Raw genomic sequence first — 22,277 nt, forward strand, 5'->3', positions numbered from 1 at the left:
GGACCACATGCAATAACTTGCCGGTTACTACACATACTGTGAATGCAGGGCAGGCCACTTCAGCAAGCATAGTGCACACCAACATTCGAATGGTCTACCCATAGAACCCGAGAAGAACACCAAGGGCAGCATCATCTCTCACTGCAGTTACCTAGAGAGCCATGCATATGTGGCATGAGGCCAGCAACACCAGATGGAGACAGTATCTTTAAAGGGTATACAGTTTTTAACATTTCCAACATTTGTAACTATCTGCTCTGTACTGTTGCTGCTGTCACCCTGCGACTCTACCTACATTGTATTTGTCACTCCATAACCCAATAAATTCTTATTTCTTTTATGGCTTTATATTTGTCCGTGTTCCTAGTCTGAACACAAGTGGGGATCTAGTGAGGGTAATATTTATATATGTTTCGAATCTTATAGTTTTTCTGCCAATCATGGGTATCTACTCCAGTCATTCCTGCAACAACAGAAGATGAACATGGCAGTGTTGGAATGGTTGTTTGCTATGTTGATTCAGGCCTTGCCGCTAGTTGTTCAGCCACTCCCATTCCCACCCTACCATGAATCTGTGAAGACTGGGATACTTACAAGAAGAGGCTTTGCCAACATTTTGTTGCTGTTCAAGTAATCGGCAAGGAGGTTTCTAAAGCTCTTTTCTTATCATTGAGCTCCCCTCTTACGTATCATTTACTGTGCCAGTTAGCTCCTCTCCAAGACCAAGCATTACTCTCTTTTGATGAAATGTGTAGTTTGCGGTCAGCCTATCACTGCAAACATACATAAGTGATCACTGTGCATGTTGAATTCTACCAGTGACACAAACAGAAACTGTACTGTGCTTGGGCGACCGAACTTCATAGCCCCAGTCATGAATGTAGGTTCATCACAGCTAAGTATCAGGTGTCATGTGCAGACATGGTCAGAGATGTAATTGTTCATTCAGCCTTACAGAAGGAAGTGTGTCAGTGTGCCTTTCAACTATAGAACCCTACAACGGAGAAGGTTTTCAATACTGCGGAGTTGCTCCGAGGCCTCCCACACCTGGCCCACCAATTAGAGGCCTGGAGTGATGTCGCCATTGTCGACAGCATTCAACCCTGACACATGGACCAAGCACACAGGGGGAAAAGGAGGTAGCCACAGAACAAACAATCCAATAGGGCCAAATATGTCATTGCAGTAGAAACAGTGAACGCCACTTCCTTCATGCACCTCTACACCGAGATGACAAAACTCATGGGATATTTGCTAATATTATGTCAAATCTCCTTTTGCACAGTCTAGTGGATCAACTCAACTCAACACGTCACAGGAAATCCCCCGCAGAAATATTTAGATACACTGCCTCTATAGCTGTCCGTAATTGCGAAAACGCTGCTGGTGCTGGATTTTGTGCACTACGTGACACCTTGATTACGCCCATAAATGTTTGATGGGGTTCATGTCGGCCAATAAGGGTGGCCAAATCATTTGTTCGAACCACCCAGAATGTACTTCAAACTAATTGTGAACAACTGTAGACCTGTGATATGATGCATTGCCATCCATGAAAATTCCATTTATTTATTTATTTTTTATTTTTTTGGAGGAGGGGATAAGAAGTCCACAGTTGGCTGCAAATGGTCTCCAGGCAGCCAAACATAACCATTTACAGTCAAGGATTGGTTCAGTTGGACCAGACAATCCAGTCCATTCCACATAAACACAGCACACACCATTATGTATCCACCACCAGCTTGCACGTGCCTTATTGACAACTTTGGTCCATGGCTTCATGAGCTCACAGCCATACTCAAACCCTACCATCAGCTCTTACCAACTGAGATAAGGAATCATCTGACCACCCCATGGTTTTGCAGACATCTAGGGGCCAACCAACATGGTCAGGAGCCCAAGAGAAATGCTGCAGGTGGTGTCGTGCTTTAATCAAAGTACTTACTTCTGTTGTCTGCTACAATAGCCCATTAACACCAAATTATGTGGCACTGCCCTAATGTCCTAACAGATATGTTTGATTTCTGGTTATTTCATGCAGTGTTGCTTGTCTGTTAGTATTGACAACTATATATGCACACACCACTGCTCTCGGGCATTAACTGAAGGCTGTCAGCCACTGCATTGTCTGTGGTGAGAGGTCATGGCTGAAATGAGGGATCCTTGGCACACTCTGGACACAGTGGCCCCCAGTATATTGAATTCATTAACAATTTCTGAAATAAAATGTTCCATGCATCTTGCTTCAACTAACATTCTGCGCTCAAAGTGTGTTAATTCCCATCATGTGGTCATAATCCCATCAGACATCTTTTCACAAGAATCACCTGATAGCACCACCAATGCACTGCCCTCGTACACCTTGTGCACATGATACTACAGCCACCTGTATATGTGCATATCAATATCCCATGACTTTTGTCATCTTAGTGTAATTTTGTACAGCACAAGCAGTCAGATAGCCCCAAGCACAGGACCACTTGGTAAATGTAACCAAAAATATCACATAGCAGCAGTATGTTGATTTCTGCTGCACCCTCTCTCTGAGTCATTTCAGGAACCAACAAAGTTAATATTTATACTGTTTCATTGTTGAGTTTGCCATTCTCTGAAGGCCAGAACAAATTTTTCGTAGAAGTGCGGGTATGGATCAGCCATTACTACTTTACAGAGGCCACCTTGTCCCTACTCAACTTTTGAACCTACATCAGGCATCAACCATTTATTGGTAAGCTATAAAAAACAACAGATATCTATTATCAACAAACGCATGCCTGATGCAGTTTAGAAGTCAGCTGTTTGGTTGATTATGTCCTTGCTGGTCAATGGTATGATTACTTAAAACTTGGCTGGGTTAGATGCCTTTGCAGCTATTGGTTTTTTATTAAAATGTATTGCATCTGGTGTCAGATCAAGTGCCATATCACAAATTGAACTGCTTGTGTTATGAGTTTTCAAATCTGTTTGTCACAGGATTATGTTGTGCATACAATTTAACAGCATGCCATCCTCAAACCCTCTGCCTGCTTGCACCCACTGTTTCTGGGTGCAGCTGGTGCCAGTAGCTTCATATGACCAGGTCACAACAGTAATGGATTGCTTTATATCATTGGGAGCGATTAAACTGATTTCCTCAAGTGAATGGGTTATACCCTTAGTGATTGTAAATAAGCCTTCTGATCAGCTTCAGTTCTGCAGTGACTTCTGCAAGGTCACTATTAATACTTTCATAGACACTTACACCCCATGTTTCCAAAAGAAGCTACTCACAAAGTTGGTAGGCTCAATTCTTTTTGAAAACTGACTACTTTCATATTCCTTTGGACAGGACATCAAAACCATTGCTTGTGGTTAATACAACTTTCGGCCTTTAACAGTATCAACAGGAATGTCTGGGAGTGCAAGTGCACCCACCATATCTCAACATTTTTAGAACAGGTTACATCAGCTGTCACTCATTGCATTAACTACCTTGATATCATCGTGACAGGTGCGATCATGGAGGATCACCTACACAACTTCCATTTGTTGTTTACTGTTTTCCAGGGGCCTCAAATACAACCTTGCTGGGTCTCACTTTTTGCAGCTTTCCATAGTTTATTTGCATTGTAAAATTTCAAGACCTTTTGTACACAAAATGGCGTTCACCATGTCATGGCACCTCCCTTTCATCCACAATCGAATGGAGGTGAAACTCTTTGTCCAAACATTTAAGACACAGCTGAAGATCTGCCTAACAGCTGCACGGCTCTCAGCTGTAGATGCTTCTCAAGCTCTTGCTGCTGAGCAGGTGTCACCCACCTGCACCAATTTCATTAACATTCACACCAGGCATGCCATTTTTGGTCAGGGGCATTGGATGGTGCCCTCAACAGATTTCAGCCATCTCAATGTTCACACCGAAGATCAACTCATGCCAAAACACCAGAACCAGTTGCATGCCAGGAGAGATGCAGAGCCCCTTCTCTGGTGTGGGTTTGACAGCTCATCCTTAGTATGGCCCTGGTCACTCTGGGTGTTGCGCTGGCCTGTCCATACCTGCCTTCCTTAGTGAACACCATTTCATCGGCACCAGCAGAGGGTTTGCTTCCCATGACTAGTCCGAGCACCTCCCACTGTGAACATCAGAGAGGATGTTAGCCAGTTCGCCATTTCCAGAGACTACCCACTTCTTCAGTCTGCCATTGTCACTGGCTGAGCGAATGCCACACATCATGGACTCTGATGTCCAGATGGCTCCTGACCCCCTATCAGTGGTCTTGTCCGCTGGTCACCCTTGGGTCTGCAGGTAGTGGGGGCGCTCTTGTCCCAGTCACTTTCACCAATACACACTAGTCTTGGCTGCTGCCCCTGATGCTATCTGCTATAACAGAATCACTGGTGGCAACTTCTGGTCCTTCCCCCCACAACGAACGAGGAGTGTAGTAGCACCCTACTATTCCTACTGCAAACACAAATCGGGTCACTATGGCAAGCATAGTGCATGCTGACATTCAAATGGCATGCCCACAGATACCCGAGGTGACTTCCTGAGGCTGCATCATGACTCCATGACCCTCTGCAGTCACCTGGATCACCATGTGTGCACACGATGAAGCTGATACCACTAGATGGAGACAGCATCTTTTTACGTTTATATATGGGCCTCTAGGGTCTCTGTTGTTGTTTCATAAGTGAGTAGCTCTTTACTCTGTCTTCTTCTTGTTGTTACTCCATAACTCTTCCTAAATTGTATTCTTCCTATCACTCCATGACCCAATAAATTTACATTTTTTTATGATGTGTGTTCCCTTTAGAATGCAGCAAAGTACACAAAAACCCTGGTACTCATGAACACTTTACCAGAGAGAAGAGAAAACAAAAAGTTACATATGATCCACTTCAACTCATATATGGTACTTTCAAAATGTCGTTTAAACTTTGTTACTTCTTGAAAATATGAAAGCAATAACTCCAAATCAACAAATACATATGCTAAAATGGTACTTTCAAAATGTGGGTTACACTTTGTTACTTCTTGAAAATATGCAATTACTAATACCTGGCAAATTTTTAAGTCATTTTTACAGCATCACAGCTTTTACTCCATTTAAAATATTTAAATTCACAAAATGTACTATAAAAATGAGAGCTGCATCAAACCAGCCTCTGGACTGAAGACCACAACAACTATAAAAAGACTTAACATATGTGGTGTATTGTTGTCTCTTTGATAAGTATGCACATCTCTTTCACCTTTATGTTTATAAACTGATTTGTCTAATGTCTTACATATAAGCTGCTTTGTAGACAACTGGACGAATAAAATACAATCTACGATCCAGCACCCAATACAATTACATGCAATATAAAATTGTATGGACTACATACATACACTACTAAATTAGTGCCCTCACAAAATAGCGTTCAACAGCTATCAAAACTGACCCACTTTTCATTACAGTTGCATAAAACACTATTCCTGTCAGACATATGTTGTTCACAGAAAGCACATATGATTTATTAAAAAAAAATCATCACTATAGCAGTTCCAAGAGTTATTCAGGTAGCATCACTGGCACTTTGCTAAGATGGTTCTCTTCCAGAACACACAGCTAAGCTTAAGATTCATATACAGCACCAAAATTACTGAAAAGTTTTCGCATGGCCATATTTATTAAATATTCTATAAATATATCAAGTACCTAAACATTCTTCCTAAGACTAGAAATAAGTAAACAGTAGAAATTACAAAATATGTACGAAGTAAAATGTTTCAACAAGTGGTGTAACACCATGACACACCTGATGGTAGATTCCAGTCTCTTCAAACTGATGATTTTCATCGCACACTTCGATTCTATAATAATCAGCAAGAACATTCATGATACACCTCCTGTCCCAATCATCTGTGACTCGACCACCATAGTTAATGTGACCAGCAGTGTACATGAGAACCTGAAGGAGATAAACATATCTGAATTATAAAACATACTTTATTATTAAATTATTTTTCTATTGATTATATGAAATGGGACACAAAACCATTATGGCACAGCTGCAACATCCGAAGTAACAAGTGACGGAATGAATAAATATTCTTTCCATAATGAACACATACGTTTTGCCTATTCACAGATGATATAATATCACTGCTGTGTTACTATATATCATCATGACCAATTCTGTGATATGGAATATGGATGCCAGATTGCCTCTAAAGTAACATCAGGACATGTTGTTCCCTGCCTTTTTATGCTATCAAATTCCAGTTACTGAGCACGCAGAGGAGTGTTGGGCAGCTGGGGATTGCAAAGTTTTTTTTCTTTGTGAAAAAATTTAAAAGCTACTGCATACAACAGTAACACTGCACTTTGTTATATTGTCTTGTCCTTTACATATGGTTAACAAACAGCCAATAGCCCTCAGCTTATACATATGGTGCAGGGTGCGGAGTTTTATTGAGAAGGAGGGGGTGGGAGAGAGGAAAGATGAAAGGTTTTAACACTACCGCACAATGTAAAATGCCAAATATAAGCTTAACTTGCAGTAAGCATTACCCTCTGAGAGGAATCTGAAATTTATCATGTGTTAACCTAATGGACAGAGGATATCATGTCTGAATTTTGTACTATGGCAACTAATAGAAATCAGAAAGACTTTAATTTTCTAAGAAATGAAAGCAATAAAGTTCCCTCAAATGAAATAATAAACGATCACCAGCCTAATTAGGCATAATAACATGAAAACATTATTTTCAGTGGATTTAAATATACTCTTGAAAAAGGGACTTTCATAAATTCTGTTTTAGTAAAGTGCAATGAACACACACAACTACCAGGTGAAATGCACAGTGGATAACAGTAGCTATTAATAGCATAGGTTAGCAATCACAGAAATGTAAAAGAGACTTTACTCCTGTTAACAATAATTACTACCTCAACCATCAATTTAATTCAGCACAATATGTTCTCCAAGACCTCACGAGACTAAGTGGCATCTGACAAGTGTTCAAGTTTGACTAACAGGTACACATCACAAATGCAATAATTTAACACTGTACTAAGATATTGCATGTTATTCTACTGTGGAAATGTTCCAGATTTCAATAGCAAAAACAGAATTGAAATTAACCTTTTCCTACTAGTAAAGATTAAAGTGGGGGCCCTTAAACTCTCCCTTTCTTTATAAGCAACTATGCACATATAAATAAAATAGAAAGAAACTTCCACATGGGAAAAATATATTAAAAACAAAGATTCCAAGGCTTACCAAGCGGGAAAGCGCAGGTAGATAGGCACAATAAATAAAACACACACACAGAATTTCTAGCTTTCGCAACCGACGGTTGCTTCTTCAGGAAAGAGGGAAGGAGAGGGAAAGACAAAAGGATGTGGGTTTTAAGGGAGAGGGTAAGGAGTCATCCCAATCCCGGGAGCGGAAAGACTTCCCTTAGGGGGAAAAAAGGACAGGTGTACACTCGCACACACATACATATCCATCCGCACATACACAGACACAAGCAGACATTTGTAAAGGCAAAGAGTTCAGGCAGAGATGTCATTCAAGGCAGAAGTACAGAGGCAAAGAAGATGTTGAAAGACAGATGAGGTATGAGCGGCGGCAACTTGAAATTAGCGGAGGTTGAGGCCTGGCCGATATCGAGAAGAGAGGATATACTGAAGGGCGAGTTCCCATCTCCAGAGTTCGGATAGGTTGGTGTTGGTGGGTATCCAGATAACCCGGACGGTGTAACACTGTGCCAAGATGTGCTGGCCGTGCACCAAGGCATGTTTAGCCATAGGGTGATCCGCATTACCAACAAACACTGTCTGCCTGTGTCCATTCATGTGAATGGACAGTTTGTTGCTGGTCATTCCCACATAGAAAGCGTAGCAGTGTAGGCAGGTCAGTTGGTAAATCACGTGGGTGCTTTCACACGTGGCTCTTCCTTTGATCATGTACACCTTCCGGGTTACAGGACTGGAGTAGGTGGTGGTGGGAGGGTGCATAGGACAGGTTTTACACCGGGGGCGGTTACAAGGGTAGGAGCCAGAGGGTAGGGAAGGTGGTTTGGGGATTTCATAGGGATGAACCAAGAGGTTACAAAGGTTAGGTGGACGGCGGAAAGATACTCTTGGTGGAGTGGGGAGGATTTCATGAAGGATGGATCTCATTTCGGGGCACGATTTTAGGTAGTCGTATCCCTGCTGGAGAGCCACATTCAGAGTCTGATCCAGTCCCGGGAAGTATCCTGTCACAAGTGGGGGACTGCCCCGAAATGAGATCCATCCTTCATGAAATCCTCCCCATCATCTTTAGAGCCTTTCCAAATGCAAGAGCACCATTTTACAGCAGAAACCACATCCAAGGCCATTCCATCATAGATTTGGTTTCAGAATGCCTCACTAGGCAGCTGCAGTGTTGACTATGCGACTGCTGGCCACTGACTGCCTAACGTGCTCTCTCTCTTGCTGCCCAGATTGACTGCCACTTTCACGTTTTCTCATGTGCCTAGCCCGTTCCATAGTGGAGGGGAGTGGGTTCTCTATGTCTCTTCTATTTCACAATACAAGATCCCTAAGTATGAACCAGTGTTCTACATACAATTTCGTTTTCACAACCAGACGTGTTTAATAAAGTTTCATTATTTTGGCACATTGTTAAGTTAAAACAAAATATGCATCACAATTTTCCATTTCCCTCCAGCAATTCAAAGAACTTAACATGTAAAGAATAAACACTTCATAGTTATATACACTTAATTACACTGTACTAACTACTCACAATTGATAATAGTATTACAAGGTCAATCAGTAATGAGGTTCCCTCAAGATGGAAAACATGCATGACATGGGAAAGTATGGGGAAGGAAACTGACGATATCTGTTTCAAAAGAACCATCCGATATTTGCTGTAAGCAGTTAGAGAAACAAAGGAAAATGGATGTCTGGGCAGGGATTTAAACCCCCATATGCTTGAATACAACTAGACAGCACACCACTGAAATAAATATGTAATTGTACTTCCTCTGAGAATCAATACAGTTGAAAGTGGAACAAGTGAGCCTCAGTTACTCAAAGTGGATCTGAATCTTTCAGTTTGCCACTGTGAGGTTGCAATGAAATCTGCATTTGTCAGGGCAAGCATAGAGAAGAATGACACTCAAGAGCAATTCATCAGGTTCTTGCTCTGACTCATATACATAAGAAGCAGTGGGGTTTTTATAAGACTATAATCAACGACCATCGAAGAATAAATTCAACAAATAGCTTCAATTCTCTCTCCTCTTACACATGAAACTGTAAGATGACTGATCCAAAAGAATTCCTGGTCTTTCAAAGTACTTACAATTAATTCTGTTCCAAGCATTTGGTTAGAGTAGTTATTTACAACTAACAAGGGAACCTCCCCATCACACCCCCCTCAGATTTAGTTATAAGCTGACACAGTGGATATGCCTTGAAAAACTGAACACAGATTATTCGAGAAAACAGGAAGAAATTGTGTGGAAGTATGAAAAAAATAAACAAAATATACAAATTGAGTAGTCCATGTGCAACATAAGCATCATCAAGTACATTTCGAACTCAGGAGTGCCGTGGTCCAGTAATTAGCGTCAGTAGTTGCGGAACGACAGATCCTTGGTTCAAGTCTTCCCTCAAGTGAAAATTTCAATTTTTTATTTTCAGACAATTATTATCTGTCTGTCCGATGCGAGTGATGGGATTGATTATCACATCCACAAGAAAACCTAAATCGGGCAAGTTAGAAGAATCTTTTTACCCATTCGCCAAGTGTACAAGTTAGGTGGGTCGACAACATATTCCTGTCATGTGACACACATGCCATCACCAGTGTCGTATAGAATATATCAAACGTGTTTTCCTGTGGAGGAATCGGTTGACCTATGACCTTGTGGTTACCATTTGAGAGGCACGTCCTTCAGTCTACTAATCGCACGGTTTGCGGTACGGTCGCAAAACACAGACACTAAACTTATTACAGTGAACAGAGACATCAATGAACGAACGGACAGATCACAACTTTGCGAAAATAAAGTAAGTAAACTTTTCACTCGAAGGAGGACTTGAACCAAGAATCTCTAGTTCCGCAGCTGCTCACGCTAACCATGGGACCACGGCACTCCTGAACTGACAGTATCCTTGATGTTGCCTATCTTACGCATGGACTACTCAGTTTGTATATTTTGGTTATTTTTTTCCCCCACACAACTTCTTCCTGTTTTCTTGATTGATCTGTGTTCAGTTTTTCAAGGCCTATCCACTGTGCCAACTTATAACTAAATGTGAGGGGGGTGCGATGGGGAGGTTCCCTTGTAAGAAGAAAAGGGGAAGAGAAAGGGAAGGTGTAGTTGCGAAGATTGTGGCTGAACTTAGTTCACCATGACTGTATATAGTATCAGGTGCCTCACTCCTCTTTTGGGGTAGACAGCTTGTTATTGCACAGCATTTGTAGGTTTTTACAAATTTAATTTTTACTGATCTTGGGTTGAGATGAAACACAACAACCAACAAATACTAATTCACTTGTGCTTGATTCATCCAGCTAAGTGGTCAGCGTGATGGAATGCCATACTTAACGCCCCGGGTTCGATTCCCGTCTGGGTTGGAGATTTTCTCCACTCAGGGACTGGGTATTGTATTGTCCTTTCATCATTTCATCCCCATCGGCACACCAGATGCCAAAGTGGCGTCAACTCAAAAGACTTGCACCAGGTGACCATTCTACCTGATGGGAGGCCCTAGCCACACAACATTTCCATTTTACCAGAACCATTCATTAAATTCCTCTGACAGGGAATAATATTATTTGGTATTCTTTCAGCAGAAAAAAGAAAAAATGTACCTCAGACTGTCAAGTTGAGACACTCACTTTTCTAGTCCCGTGAAAGAGAAGCATCAGTTTCATGAAGGACATGGAGGCACAGACACCTCTTTGAGTACAAGTAAACTGAAAATAATGATGTTGTCATCAGTGGGATTCTTAAAGGGCAAAGTGTGTCAATGTCTCTTTAGCCACAATATATCTCCCATGAAATTTAGAAATACACTCCTGGAAATGGAAAAAAGAACATATTGACACCGGTGTGTCAGACCCACCATACTTGCTCCGGACACTGCGAGAGGGCTGTACAAGCAATGATCACACGCACGGCACAGCGGACACACCAGGAACCGCGGTGTTGGCCATCGAATGGCGCTAGCTGCACAGCATTTGTGCACCGCCGCTGTCAGTGTCAGCCAGTTTGCCGTGGCATACGGAGCTCCATCGCAGTCTTTAACACTGGTAGCATGCCGCGACAGCGTGGACGTGAACCGTATGTGCAGTTGACGGACTTTGAGCGAGGGCATATAGTGGGCATGCAAGAGGCCGGGTGGACGTACCGCCGAATTGCTCAACACGTGGGGTGTGAGGTCTCCACAGTACATCGATATTGTCGCCAGTGGTCGGCGGGAGGTGCACGTGCCCGTCGACCTGGGATGCACGGATGCACGCCAAGACCGTAGGATCCTACGCAGTGCCGTAGGGGACCGCACCGCCACTTCCCAGCAAATTAGGGACACTGTTGCTCCTGGGGTATCGGCGAGGACCATTCGCAACCGTCTCCATGAAGCTGGGCTACGGTCCCGCACACCGTTAGGCCGTCTTCCGCTCACGCCCCAACATCGTGCAGCCCGCCTCCAGTGGTGTCGCGACAGGCGTGAATGGAGGGACGAATGGAGACATGTCGTCTTCAGCGATGAGAGTTGCTTCTGCCTTGGTGCCAATGATGGTCATATGCGTGTTTGGCGCCGTGCAGGTGAGCGCCACAATCAGGACTGCATACGAGCGAGGCACACAGGGCCAACACCCGGCATCATGGTGTGGGGAGCGATCTCCTACACTGGCCATACACCTCTGGTGAGCGTCGAGGGGACACTGAATAGTACACGGTACATCCAAACCGTCATCGAACCCATCGTTCTACCATTCCTAGACCGGCAAGGGAACTTGCTGTTCCAACAGGACAATGCACGTCCGCATGTATCCCGTGCCACCCAACGTGCTCAAGAAGGTGTAAGTCAACTACCCTGGCCAGCAAGATCTCCAGATCTGTCCCCCATTGAGCATGTTTGGGACCGGATGAAGCGTCGTCTCACGCGGTCTGCACGTCCAGCACGAACGCTGGTCCAACTGAGGCGCCAGGTGGAAATGGCATGGCAAGCCATTCCACAGGACTACATCCAGCATCTCTACGATCGTCTCCATGGGAGAATAGCAGCCTGCATTGTTGCGAAAGGTGGATATACACTGTACTAGTGCCGACATTGTGCATGCTCTGTTGCCCGTGTCTATGTGCCTGTGGTTCTGTCAGTGTGATCATGTGATTTATCTGACCCCAGGAATGTGTCAATAAAGATTCCCCTTCCTGGGACAATGAATTCACGGTGTTCTTATTTCAATTTCCAGGAGTGTATTACAATCAAAGAAATAGAAGACATCACTAAAAAATAAAAGATCAGTGGGTTGGAATGGGATACCTGCAAAAGTAATTAAATCAGTGTACAAAATAGTAAGTCCTCCAGTAGTTGAGTTAATCAACAAATCATTTGAAGAAGGTTGTTTTCCAGAATCATTAAAATACGCAGAAATAAAACAACTTTTTAAGAAAGGGTCAAGAGAAGATATGGGGAATTATCATCCTATCTCCCTCCTTCCAGTGCTGTCAAAAATTTTTGAGAAAGTTGCTGCTACCAAATTCAAAAATTTATTGTATCACAGGGGATTATTTTGTGCAATCAGTTTGGCTTCCAGCAAGGGAAAAATACAACAGATGCCATAAATAATTTCATAGAAAAAATTAGCATAGCTCTAGACAAAAAAGCAAAGTAGCTGGAATTTTCTGCGACCTGACAAAGGCTTTTGATTCTGTGAATCATTCCTTGCTAATCCACAAACGAGAAAAATATGGGATTAAGGGTGCAGTACTTTAATGGCTTACTTCTTACTTATCTAATAGAAAACAAAGAACAATAATCTCTTCAAATGGTGTAAACTACCATTCAGACTGGAAAACAATAACACAGGGTGATCCGCAAGGTTTGATCCTTAGTCCAATTCTCTTTCTATTGTATGTCAACGACTTACCATTAAACATAAATTCACCATCTGTTCTGTTTGCTGATGACAGGTCTGTCTTGATAGAAAGTGTAGAAACAGAAACGATTCCTGATAGAGTCACTGGTACATTAGACAGGCTAGAGTCATGGTTCCAGTTTAATGGTCTGAAGCTTAACATATCAAAAACCAACTTGATTGAATTCAGAACCAAACAGTCAAGAGACCAGGAAATTAGTTATCATAAAACTGAAGAATTAACAGAAATGCATTCTGCCAAATTTCTAGGTCTACACGTCGATAAGAATTTAAACTGTAACACACATATTGAGTACCTGTGCAGCAAACTGCGTAGCTTTGGATATGCTATGCATATATTTTCAAGTGCTACTAACATGTCCACATATCTAAGTTACTTTGAATCAGTGATAAGATATGGCAATTATTTTCTGGGGAAGCTCCAATAATATATCTCGTGTACTGAAGCTCCAGAAGAAAATTATCAGAAATATGTGCACTGCACAGCAAAGAGAATCATGTCATCCGTTATTACAGAAACTAAAAATGTTGACTGTCCTCTCCATATACATATATGAGCTAATGATATTTTTACACAACAAACCGGAATTGTTCATTAGAAACCAACGTGATCATCCATACAGTACAAGGAATAAAGATAATTTTATGCTTCCTGTTGGTTGGTTGGTTGGTTTGTGGGATTAAAGGGACCAGACTGCTATGGTTATCGGTCCCTTTTTCCAAAACTTCAAACACCCACACAGAATAAAAATGAACAATGGACATGACAACAGACAACATAGGACAAGAAAGACGCCGACTCAGACCAGACGAAAGGAATTAAAATCACACAGTGTGTGACAGTGGTTGGCCAACCACACCTTCCTGCTCACAGATTGAAATTATATGCTCAGTCCTCACAATATATGGGCATGAAAGTCTACAACAAACTTAAAGGCAAAAACATTCTAAGCATGGAACTAGGGATACTAAAAAAGAAGTTACATGAAATTCTGTTACACAAATGTTATTACTCATTAGAAGAACTCATGGAAGATGAACTGATAATTTGAGCAGAATCCAACCGCAAATTAGCATTATATTGTGAAAAAAAAATAATATATTGGCTATGAACTGTAGATTAAAACTGAATAAACTGAGAAATGGTGGGATCTGGATAAACTGAAAAAACCAGAGGTTGTAGAGAGAGCATTGGGGAACGATTGACAAGAATTGGGGAAAGAAATACAGTAGAAGAATGGGTAGCTTTGAGAGATGAAATAGTAAAGGCAATGGAAGATCAAGTTGGTAAAAAGACAAGGGCTAGTAGAAATCATTGGATAACAGAAGAGATATTGAACTTAATTGATGAAAGAAGTCAATATGAATATGCAGTAAATGAAGTAGATAAAAAGGAATACAAACGTCTCAAAAATGAGATTGACAGGAAGTGCAAAATGGCTAAGCAAGGATAGCTAGAGGACAGATGTAAGGATATAGAGGCATATATCACTAGGGGTACAATAGATACTGCCTACAGGAAAATTAAAGAGACCTTTTGAGAAAAGATCACTGGTTGTATGAATATCAAGAGCTCTTATGGAAAACCAGTTCTAAGCAAAGAAGGGAAAGCAAAAAGGAAGAGTGTATAGAGGGTCTTTACAAGCGCGATGTACTTGAGGCCGTTATTATGGAAGTGGGAGAGGATGTAGATGAAGATGAAATGGGAGATACGATACTGAGAGAATAATTAGACAGAGCACTGAAAGACCTAAGTCGAAACAAGGCCCCAGGAGTTGACAACATTACATTAAAACTACTGATAGCCTTGGGATAGCCAGCCCTGACAAAACTCTAGCATCTGGTGAGCAAGATGTATGAGACAGGTGAAATACCCTCAGACTTCAAGAAGAATATAGTAATTCCAATCCCAAAGAAAGTAGGTGTTAGTTGTGAAAATTACTGTACTATCAATTTAATACACCACAGCTGCAAAATACTACCACAAATTCTTTACAGACGAATGGAAAAACTGGTAGAAGCCGACTTCAGGAAGGTGTGTGTGTGCTGGGGCTTATGGGCGCTCAACGTCAAGGTCATCAGCACCCTGACACACATTAAAGGGAATGAATGTGGACAGACCTAATAAAACTGAAACACAGATGCAAAAAAAGCAGGAAAGAAGGAAAATGAGAGGAGGATCAGTTTGGATTTTGTAGAAATGTTGGAACACGTGAGGCAATACTGACCCTACAACTTATCTTAGAAGATACCTACATTTCTAGCATTTGTAGATTTAGAGCAAGCTTTTGACAATGTTGAATAGAATACTCTCTTTAAAATTCTGAAGGTGGCAGGGGTCAAATATAGGGAGCAAAAGGCCATTTATAATTTGTACAGAAACCAAACAGCAGTTATAAGATACGAGGGGCATGAAAGGGAAGCAGAGGTTGGGAAAGGGGGTGAGACAGCGTTGTAGTCTCTCGCCAATGTTATTCAATCTGTATATTGAGCAAGCAGTGAAGGAAACAAAAGAAAAATTCGGAGTAGGTATTAAAATCCATGGAGAAGAAATAAAAATGTTGAGGTTCGCCAATGACATTGTAATTCTCTCAGAGACAGCAAAGGACTTGGAAGAGCAGTTGAACGGAATGGATAGCGTCTTGTAAGGAGGATACAAGATGAACATCAACAAAAGCAAAATGAGGATAATAGAATGTAGTAGAATTAAGTCAGGTGATGCTGAGGGTATTAGATTAGGAAATGAGACACTCATAGTAGTAAATGAGTTTTGCTGTTTGGGGAGCAAAATAACAGATGATGGTCGAAGTAGAGAGGATATAAAATGTAGACTGGCAATGGCAAGGAAAGCGTTTCTGAAGAAGAGAAATTTGTTAACATTGAGTATTGATTCAAGTGTCAGGAAGTCATTTCTGAAAGTATTTGTATGGAGTGTAGCCATGTAGGGAAGTGAAACATGAATGATAGTGTAAATAAAATAGAAAGAAACTTCCACATGGGAAAAAATATATTAAAAAGAAAGATTCCAAGACACAAGCGTCTGTGTATGTGCGGATGGATATGTGTGTGTGTGCGAGTGTACACCTGTCCTTTTTTCCCCCAAGGTAAGTCTTTCCGCTCCCGGGATTTGAATGACTCCTTACCCTCTCCCTTAAAACCCACATCCTTTCGTCTTTCCCTCTCCTTTCCTCTTTCGTGAAGAAGCAACCGTCGGTTGCGAAAGCTAGAAATTCTGCGTGTGTTTGTGTGTTTTACTTATTGTGCCTGTCTACCAGCGCTTTCCTGCTTGGTAAGTCTTGGAATCTTTGTTTTTAATATATGAATGATAAATAGTTTAGACAAGAAGAGAATAGAAGCTTTCGAAATGTGGTGCTACAGAAGAATGTTGAAAATTAGATGGATAGATGAGGAGGTATTGAATAGGATTGGGGAGGAGAGAAGTTTAAGGCACAACTTGACTAGAAGAAGGGATCGGTTGGTAGGACATGTTCTGCAGCATCAAGGGTTCACCAATTTAGTATTGGAGGGCAGTGTGCAGTGTAAAAATCGTAGAGGGAGACCAAGGGATGATTACACTAAGCAGATTCAGAAGGCAGTGGTTGCAGTAGGTACTGGGAGATGAAGAAGTTTGCACAGGATACAGAGCATGGAGGGCTGCATCAAACTAGACTCTGGACTGATGAGCACAACAACAACAATATCAAAAATGGTTCAAATGGCTCTGAGCACTACGGGACTTAACCTGAGGTCATCAGTCCCCTAGAACTTAGAACTACTTGAAGTGCCGGCCACTCCGGCCAGCCCCAACAATATCAATTTCTAAATCTAGTACTTCAGTTACATTATTTCCAGCAACATCAATAAAATATGTATTAAAATCATCAGGACTGCAAGCATTTAACAGGGCAGTGGGTATTTTTCTGTGTCCATTAACCAGTACCTTTGCATGGGCTGCTAACTTTAGAAATGAACCAAACACTACATACCTTCTTGGCTGCTTATTACTTCTTTATTTTCTTTTACCTTTCAGATAATAGCAATGAAACATAGCTTTGTCCCTGACATGTGGTCCTGTTTTAACTCAGTAATTTAGCAGCAAAACAGCACACTTTATGTTTTCCGGCTTGGGACTGTACCATGCTTCGTCTCTGCCTATTTTTCTTCTATTTTGTAGTTTATCTACCAAGGCGCAGTTGTTAGCACTCTGGGCTCTTCATTTGGGAGGACAATGGTTCCCCTTAACTGCTTCAGACAAATACCTATATGGTTTCTTTGAAAGGCCACAGCAGAATTTCTCCCCCGTCCTTCTCTAATATGAGCTGGTGTTCCATCTCTAATGACCTCGTTGTCGACAGGATGTTAAAATGCTATCTCCTTCTCCTTTGTAATTTATCTAATGAATTCATTGTGGTTACAGAAGGGGAAACAGTTGTCAAAATTAAAAAATACATTTAAAAGCATCACCTGGTTCCAGTCCCACAACTTCAGACTGTTAATCACTCATGACAAGCACATTTTTGAAGATGAGTGAGTTGTGCAACTTTTTCATAATGTCATATGTATGTCCTCCATCCAAAAAGTTCCAAGACTGATTTTAATCTTGGCGTACACGTGATGTCAGCACAGTTACAATTGTGGCAACTGTAACTAACAATAAAAACATATGTGCATTTGATCAGTCAATTTGTAAAGCAGTCAGTGTTATGAAGAGGATGTGTGGCCATAGTGTGTCAACATTACAATGGAGCAACATCTCTAAATCAGATGTTCAAGACATTCTCCAGAATGCTTTGGAGACAAGAAAAGTGTGTGCAAGTTTTGTCCCACACACTGTGATCCCCAAACAAAAACAATGATGGATGGATGTGGGATGTGACTTGTTTGAAATGCAAAACACAGGCAATTCCTTTTGGATAAAACTCATCATGATGTGACAACACTTTGATAAAAATGAAGTAAATGTGACATACAAATTGAAGAAGTTCCCAAATAAAGACTTTTCTGACAGTTTCACGTGTATGTATGAACATGCTTGGCATTGCAATAAAGTGCAAGAAGACTGTGTCGAATACCTGAAACATTAAAATCACCGTCTTAAATTTTTCTCTATTTTGTATTAATCCAATATCAAAACCTTATGGACTGATGGGGTACAGTTTGAACAGTGGCTCATGAATGATTTGACTTTGCTCAGTGAGGTGAACATATTTGCTGCTTTGACATGATAGTACTTATTTATTTGGGCCTAGTGCTGTGATATCCTACACACATGTAGGACAAGTGAAACATAATAAATAATCAAACATGAAAATTAGTTATGTTTTGTCTAAAGTCTATGCATTACTATTCTCTAATAAAAATATATATTACTAGCTGCGGTACCTGGCTTCACTCAAGGAGTTGATGTGACACTGTGTGGTAGGTGGAATAAAAGGATAAACTTTATAAAGTACATGACTTAAAAAAAAAATACTGAAAACATATGAGAGCTAAAAAAATTATTGAAAACACTTTATAACTATTTACAATACTTGTTTATGAACAACATTTTTCATTTATTATCTGAGGTATATATGTACAAATTTTCTACCTTAGTGCAAGCTACATATGGCTGACTGTAACAAAAGCAAGTGTCTTCGAAGTTGATGTGGAAATGTTTTAAAGTTTGTGTTTGTGCTTTGTTAACTGAAAAACAGTAGTCTAGTTTGATTGGAAATTGCGGTTTTTTTTTTTTAAATTGGAATGATAGTTCAGTAGTGATCAGTGGTATTCTGGGGATAAATGGTAATTTTTCTTTGTACTTTGCAGATGTAAGTTCAACTCTGATGATGTTATTCGGTAGCTGTTCCATTATATAATTTTTGGTGAATTGAGATTTCTGAGTAGTATGACTGGAGATCCAATTATTAGTCAAAGGCAGTGTAATGACATACCTGAAACTTGCAAAAAGTTTAGAAATTCTGTACTGAAGTTACACTTTCTTCAACAGTTACCATCATGTCGATCAATTTGTATATTCTCTCCTCACCAGGAATTTTCTTTTGAATATTAAACTTGATATTGTTGACAATATTCTTCTTAGTTGGCAAAATTGCGCTTTCAAATAACCAGTCCAGTCTGGTATAGTTGTGAACAATGTTTGATTTAAATTTGGTTGATGAGTTCATTTTCAGCAGTGGCTTTGTTGCAGAAATCACTGTTGTGTTTAATGAGGCCATTCGTCTGATCAGTAGGATATGTGCCTTCATGTATTTGTAAAATTCATTGAGCAAAATGTGCTGTTGTTTTGTTTATTGATAGTTCAATTCATGTATTTTTTGTTAGTTACAGTATTTGTATGTGTGGACCGAGATGGGCTTTTTTTAAAGCATGTATTGATCTCATCTGCTGGTGCTGACTCAGGAATGACTCAAAGTATTTGTTGAAAATCTCCTGAGAGTATGAGTAGAGCTCCTCCGATCAGTTCAGAGGTTCTTCACAAGTCTTGTAATGTATTATCCATGCATTTCAGTACTCCCCCCCCCCCCCCCCCCCCCCCCCCCCCTGCTGTGCATTTGTCCCAGAAGATAATTTTAATAATTTTAGATAGATGTGATTTTTGTGATGACTTTGATAAATCTAGCTTCTTTTTGTCAGAAAACTCAGGCTATTATATCGTGTCGATGCATGGGGGCGTGTCCATATCTTAGTTGCTCTATCTTTTCTATCCTTGGTGAGTTGCATGTGAATGTAATGAAGAGATCAGGTTGTCCATATTTTCTTATGTAGGTCATGGCATTTTCAGTGTATTTGTGCATGTGACTTGATTTCCTATGTATGATGAGGGTAAGATTAACATTGTTCCAATGTCATCAATGTTTCTGTCATTTATGATTGCATCTCAGAGGTGGGTGTATTTTTTCCATGCATAGTTTCTAAGATACGACTTGGCAAACAAATAGTAATGACATGGGGAGCTATTAATATCAATGGGGGCTACTCTGGGAAGAAGGTAGAGCTGGCAGAGGCTGCAAGTAAGATGGGGCTGGACGTTTTAGCTGTTAGTGACATTCGGGTAATGGGTGAGAAAGAAGAGAAAGTGGGAGAATACAAGGTCTACCTGTCAGGAGTCAAAGCAGGAATAGCACAATGGGGTGTAGGGCTTTACATCAGGAAAGAAATGGAACCCAGCGTAGTTGCAATAAGGTATGTAAACGAACGACTGATGTGGATGGATTTGACAGTGTCTAGCAAGAAAATTAGGATTGTGAAGGGACAGATCAAGATAAGATGGATAGTTTTTATGAGGCACTCAGTGATGTAGTTGTTAGAGTAAAGGACAAGGACAGTGTTCTGCTCATTGCTGATTTTAACGCCAGGATTGGAAATCGAACAGAAGGGTATGAAAAGATTATGGGCAAATTTGGAGAGGGTATGGAGGCCAACAGGAATGGGAAACAACTCTTGGATTTCTGTGCCAGTATGGGCTTAGTAATCACAAACTTCTTTTTTAAACATAAGAACATTCACCGGTATACTTGGGAAAGCAGGGGAACCAGATCTGTCATTGACTATATAACAACAGATCAGGAATTCAGGAAGGCTGTGAGGGACACACGTGTATTCAGGGGATTCTTTGATAACACTGATCATTATTTAATCTGCAGTGAAATTGGGATTGTGAGGCCGAAAGTGCAGGAGGTCAGGTCCATATGTAGAAGGATAAGAGTGGAGAAACTTCAGGATAAGGAAATTAGGCGCAAGTACATAACAGTGATCTCAGAAAGGTACCAGTTAGTTGAATGTAGTCAATTACAGTCATTGGAAAAGGAATGGACAAGGTACAGGTACGCAGTACTAGAAGTGGCTACAGAATGTCTTGGAACAGTAGTGTGTAAAAGTATGATGAAGCAAACAGCTTGGTGGAATGACACAGTCAAGGCAGCCTGTGAAAGGAAAAAGAAGGCGTATCAAAAATGGCTACATACTAGAACTCAGGTAGACAGAGAAAGTTATGTTGAAGAAAGAAACAAAGCAAAACAGATAATTGCAGCATCCAAGAAGAAATCTTGGGAAGACTTTGGAAACAGGTTGGAGACATTGGGTCAAGCTGCTGGAAAACCATTCTAGAGTGTAATTAGCAGTCTTCGAAAGGGAGGTAAGAAGGAAATGACAAGTATTTTGGACAGGTCAGGAAAACTGTTGGTGAATCCTGTGGATGCCTTGAGCAGATGGAGGGAATATTTTGAAATGTTGCTCAATGTAGGTGAAAATACGATCAGTAATGTTTCAGGTTTCGAGGCAGAATGGGATAGGAATGATGATGGAAATAGGATCACATTTGAGGAAGTGGAGAAAATGGTCAATAGATTGCAGTGCAATAAAGCAGCTGGGGTGGATGAAATTAAGTCGGAACTCATCAAATACAGTGGAACGTCAGGTCTCAAATGGCTACACAGGATAATTGAAATGGCGTGGGAGTTGGGAAAGGTTCCATCAACTGGACAAAAGCAGTAATCACACCAATCTTTAAACATGGAAACAGAAAAAAAAAAAATGGTTCAAATGGCTCTGAGCACTATGGGACTCAACTGCTGTGACCAGGTTCCTAGGAGGAAGTTATTGTCTGTTCTACGTGATTATGGAATAGGAGGCAAACTTTTGCAAGCAATTAAAGGTCTTTACATGGATAGTCAGGCAGCAGTTAGAGTTGACGGTAAATTGAGTTCATGGTCCAGAGTAGTTTCAGGGGTAAGACAAGGCTGCAACCTGTCTCCACTGTTGTTCATATTATTTATGGATCATATGTTGAAAACAATAGACTGGCTAGGTGAGATTAAGATATGTGAACACAAAATAAGCAGTCTTGCATATGCGGATGACTTAGTTGTGATGGCAGATTCGATTGAAAGTTTGCAAAGTAATATTTCAGAGCTAGATCAGAAATGTAAGGACTATGGTATGAAGTTTAGCATCTCCAAAATGAAAGTAATGTCAGTGGGAAAGAAATATTAATGGATTTAGTGCCAACTAGGAGGAACAAAGTTAGAACAGGTGGACGGTTTCAAGTACTTAGGATGCATATTCTCACAAGATGGCAACATAGTGAAAGAACTGGAAGTGAGATGTAGCAAAGCTAATGCAGTGAGCTCTCAGCT

At 40.8% G+C, this 22,277-nt stretch overlaps 1 protein-coding gene across 1 annotated transcript in view; it reads right to left on the minus strand.

Annotated features, from left to right (window-relative positions):
* Positions 1-22,277, minus strand: part of LOC126278931 (dynein axonemal heavy chain 1-like) — an 825,957-nt gene that overhangs the window by 40,331 nt on the left and 763,349 nt on the right. The window contains 1 exon segment of the mRNA XM_049979209.1: positions 5,785-5,937. Coding sequence (XP_049835166.1) covers positions 5,785-5,937 — 153 coding nt within the window.

This window comes from Schistocerca gregaria, chromosome 6 (genome assembly GCF_023897955.1).
Source record: "Schistocerca gregaria isolate iqSchGreg1 chromosome 6, iqSchGreg1.2, whole genome shotgun sequence".
Classification (NCBI taxonomy): domain Eukaryota; kingdom Metazoa; phylum Arthropoda; class Insecta; order Orthoptera; family Acrididae; genus Schistocerca; species Schistocerca gregaria.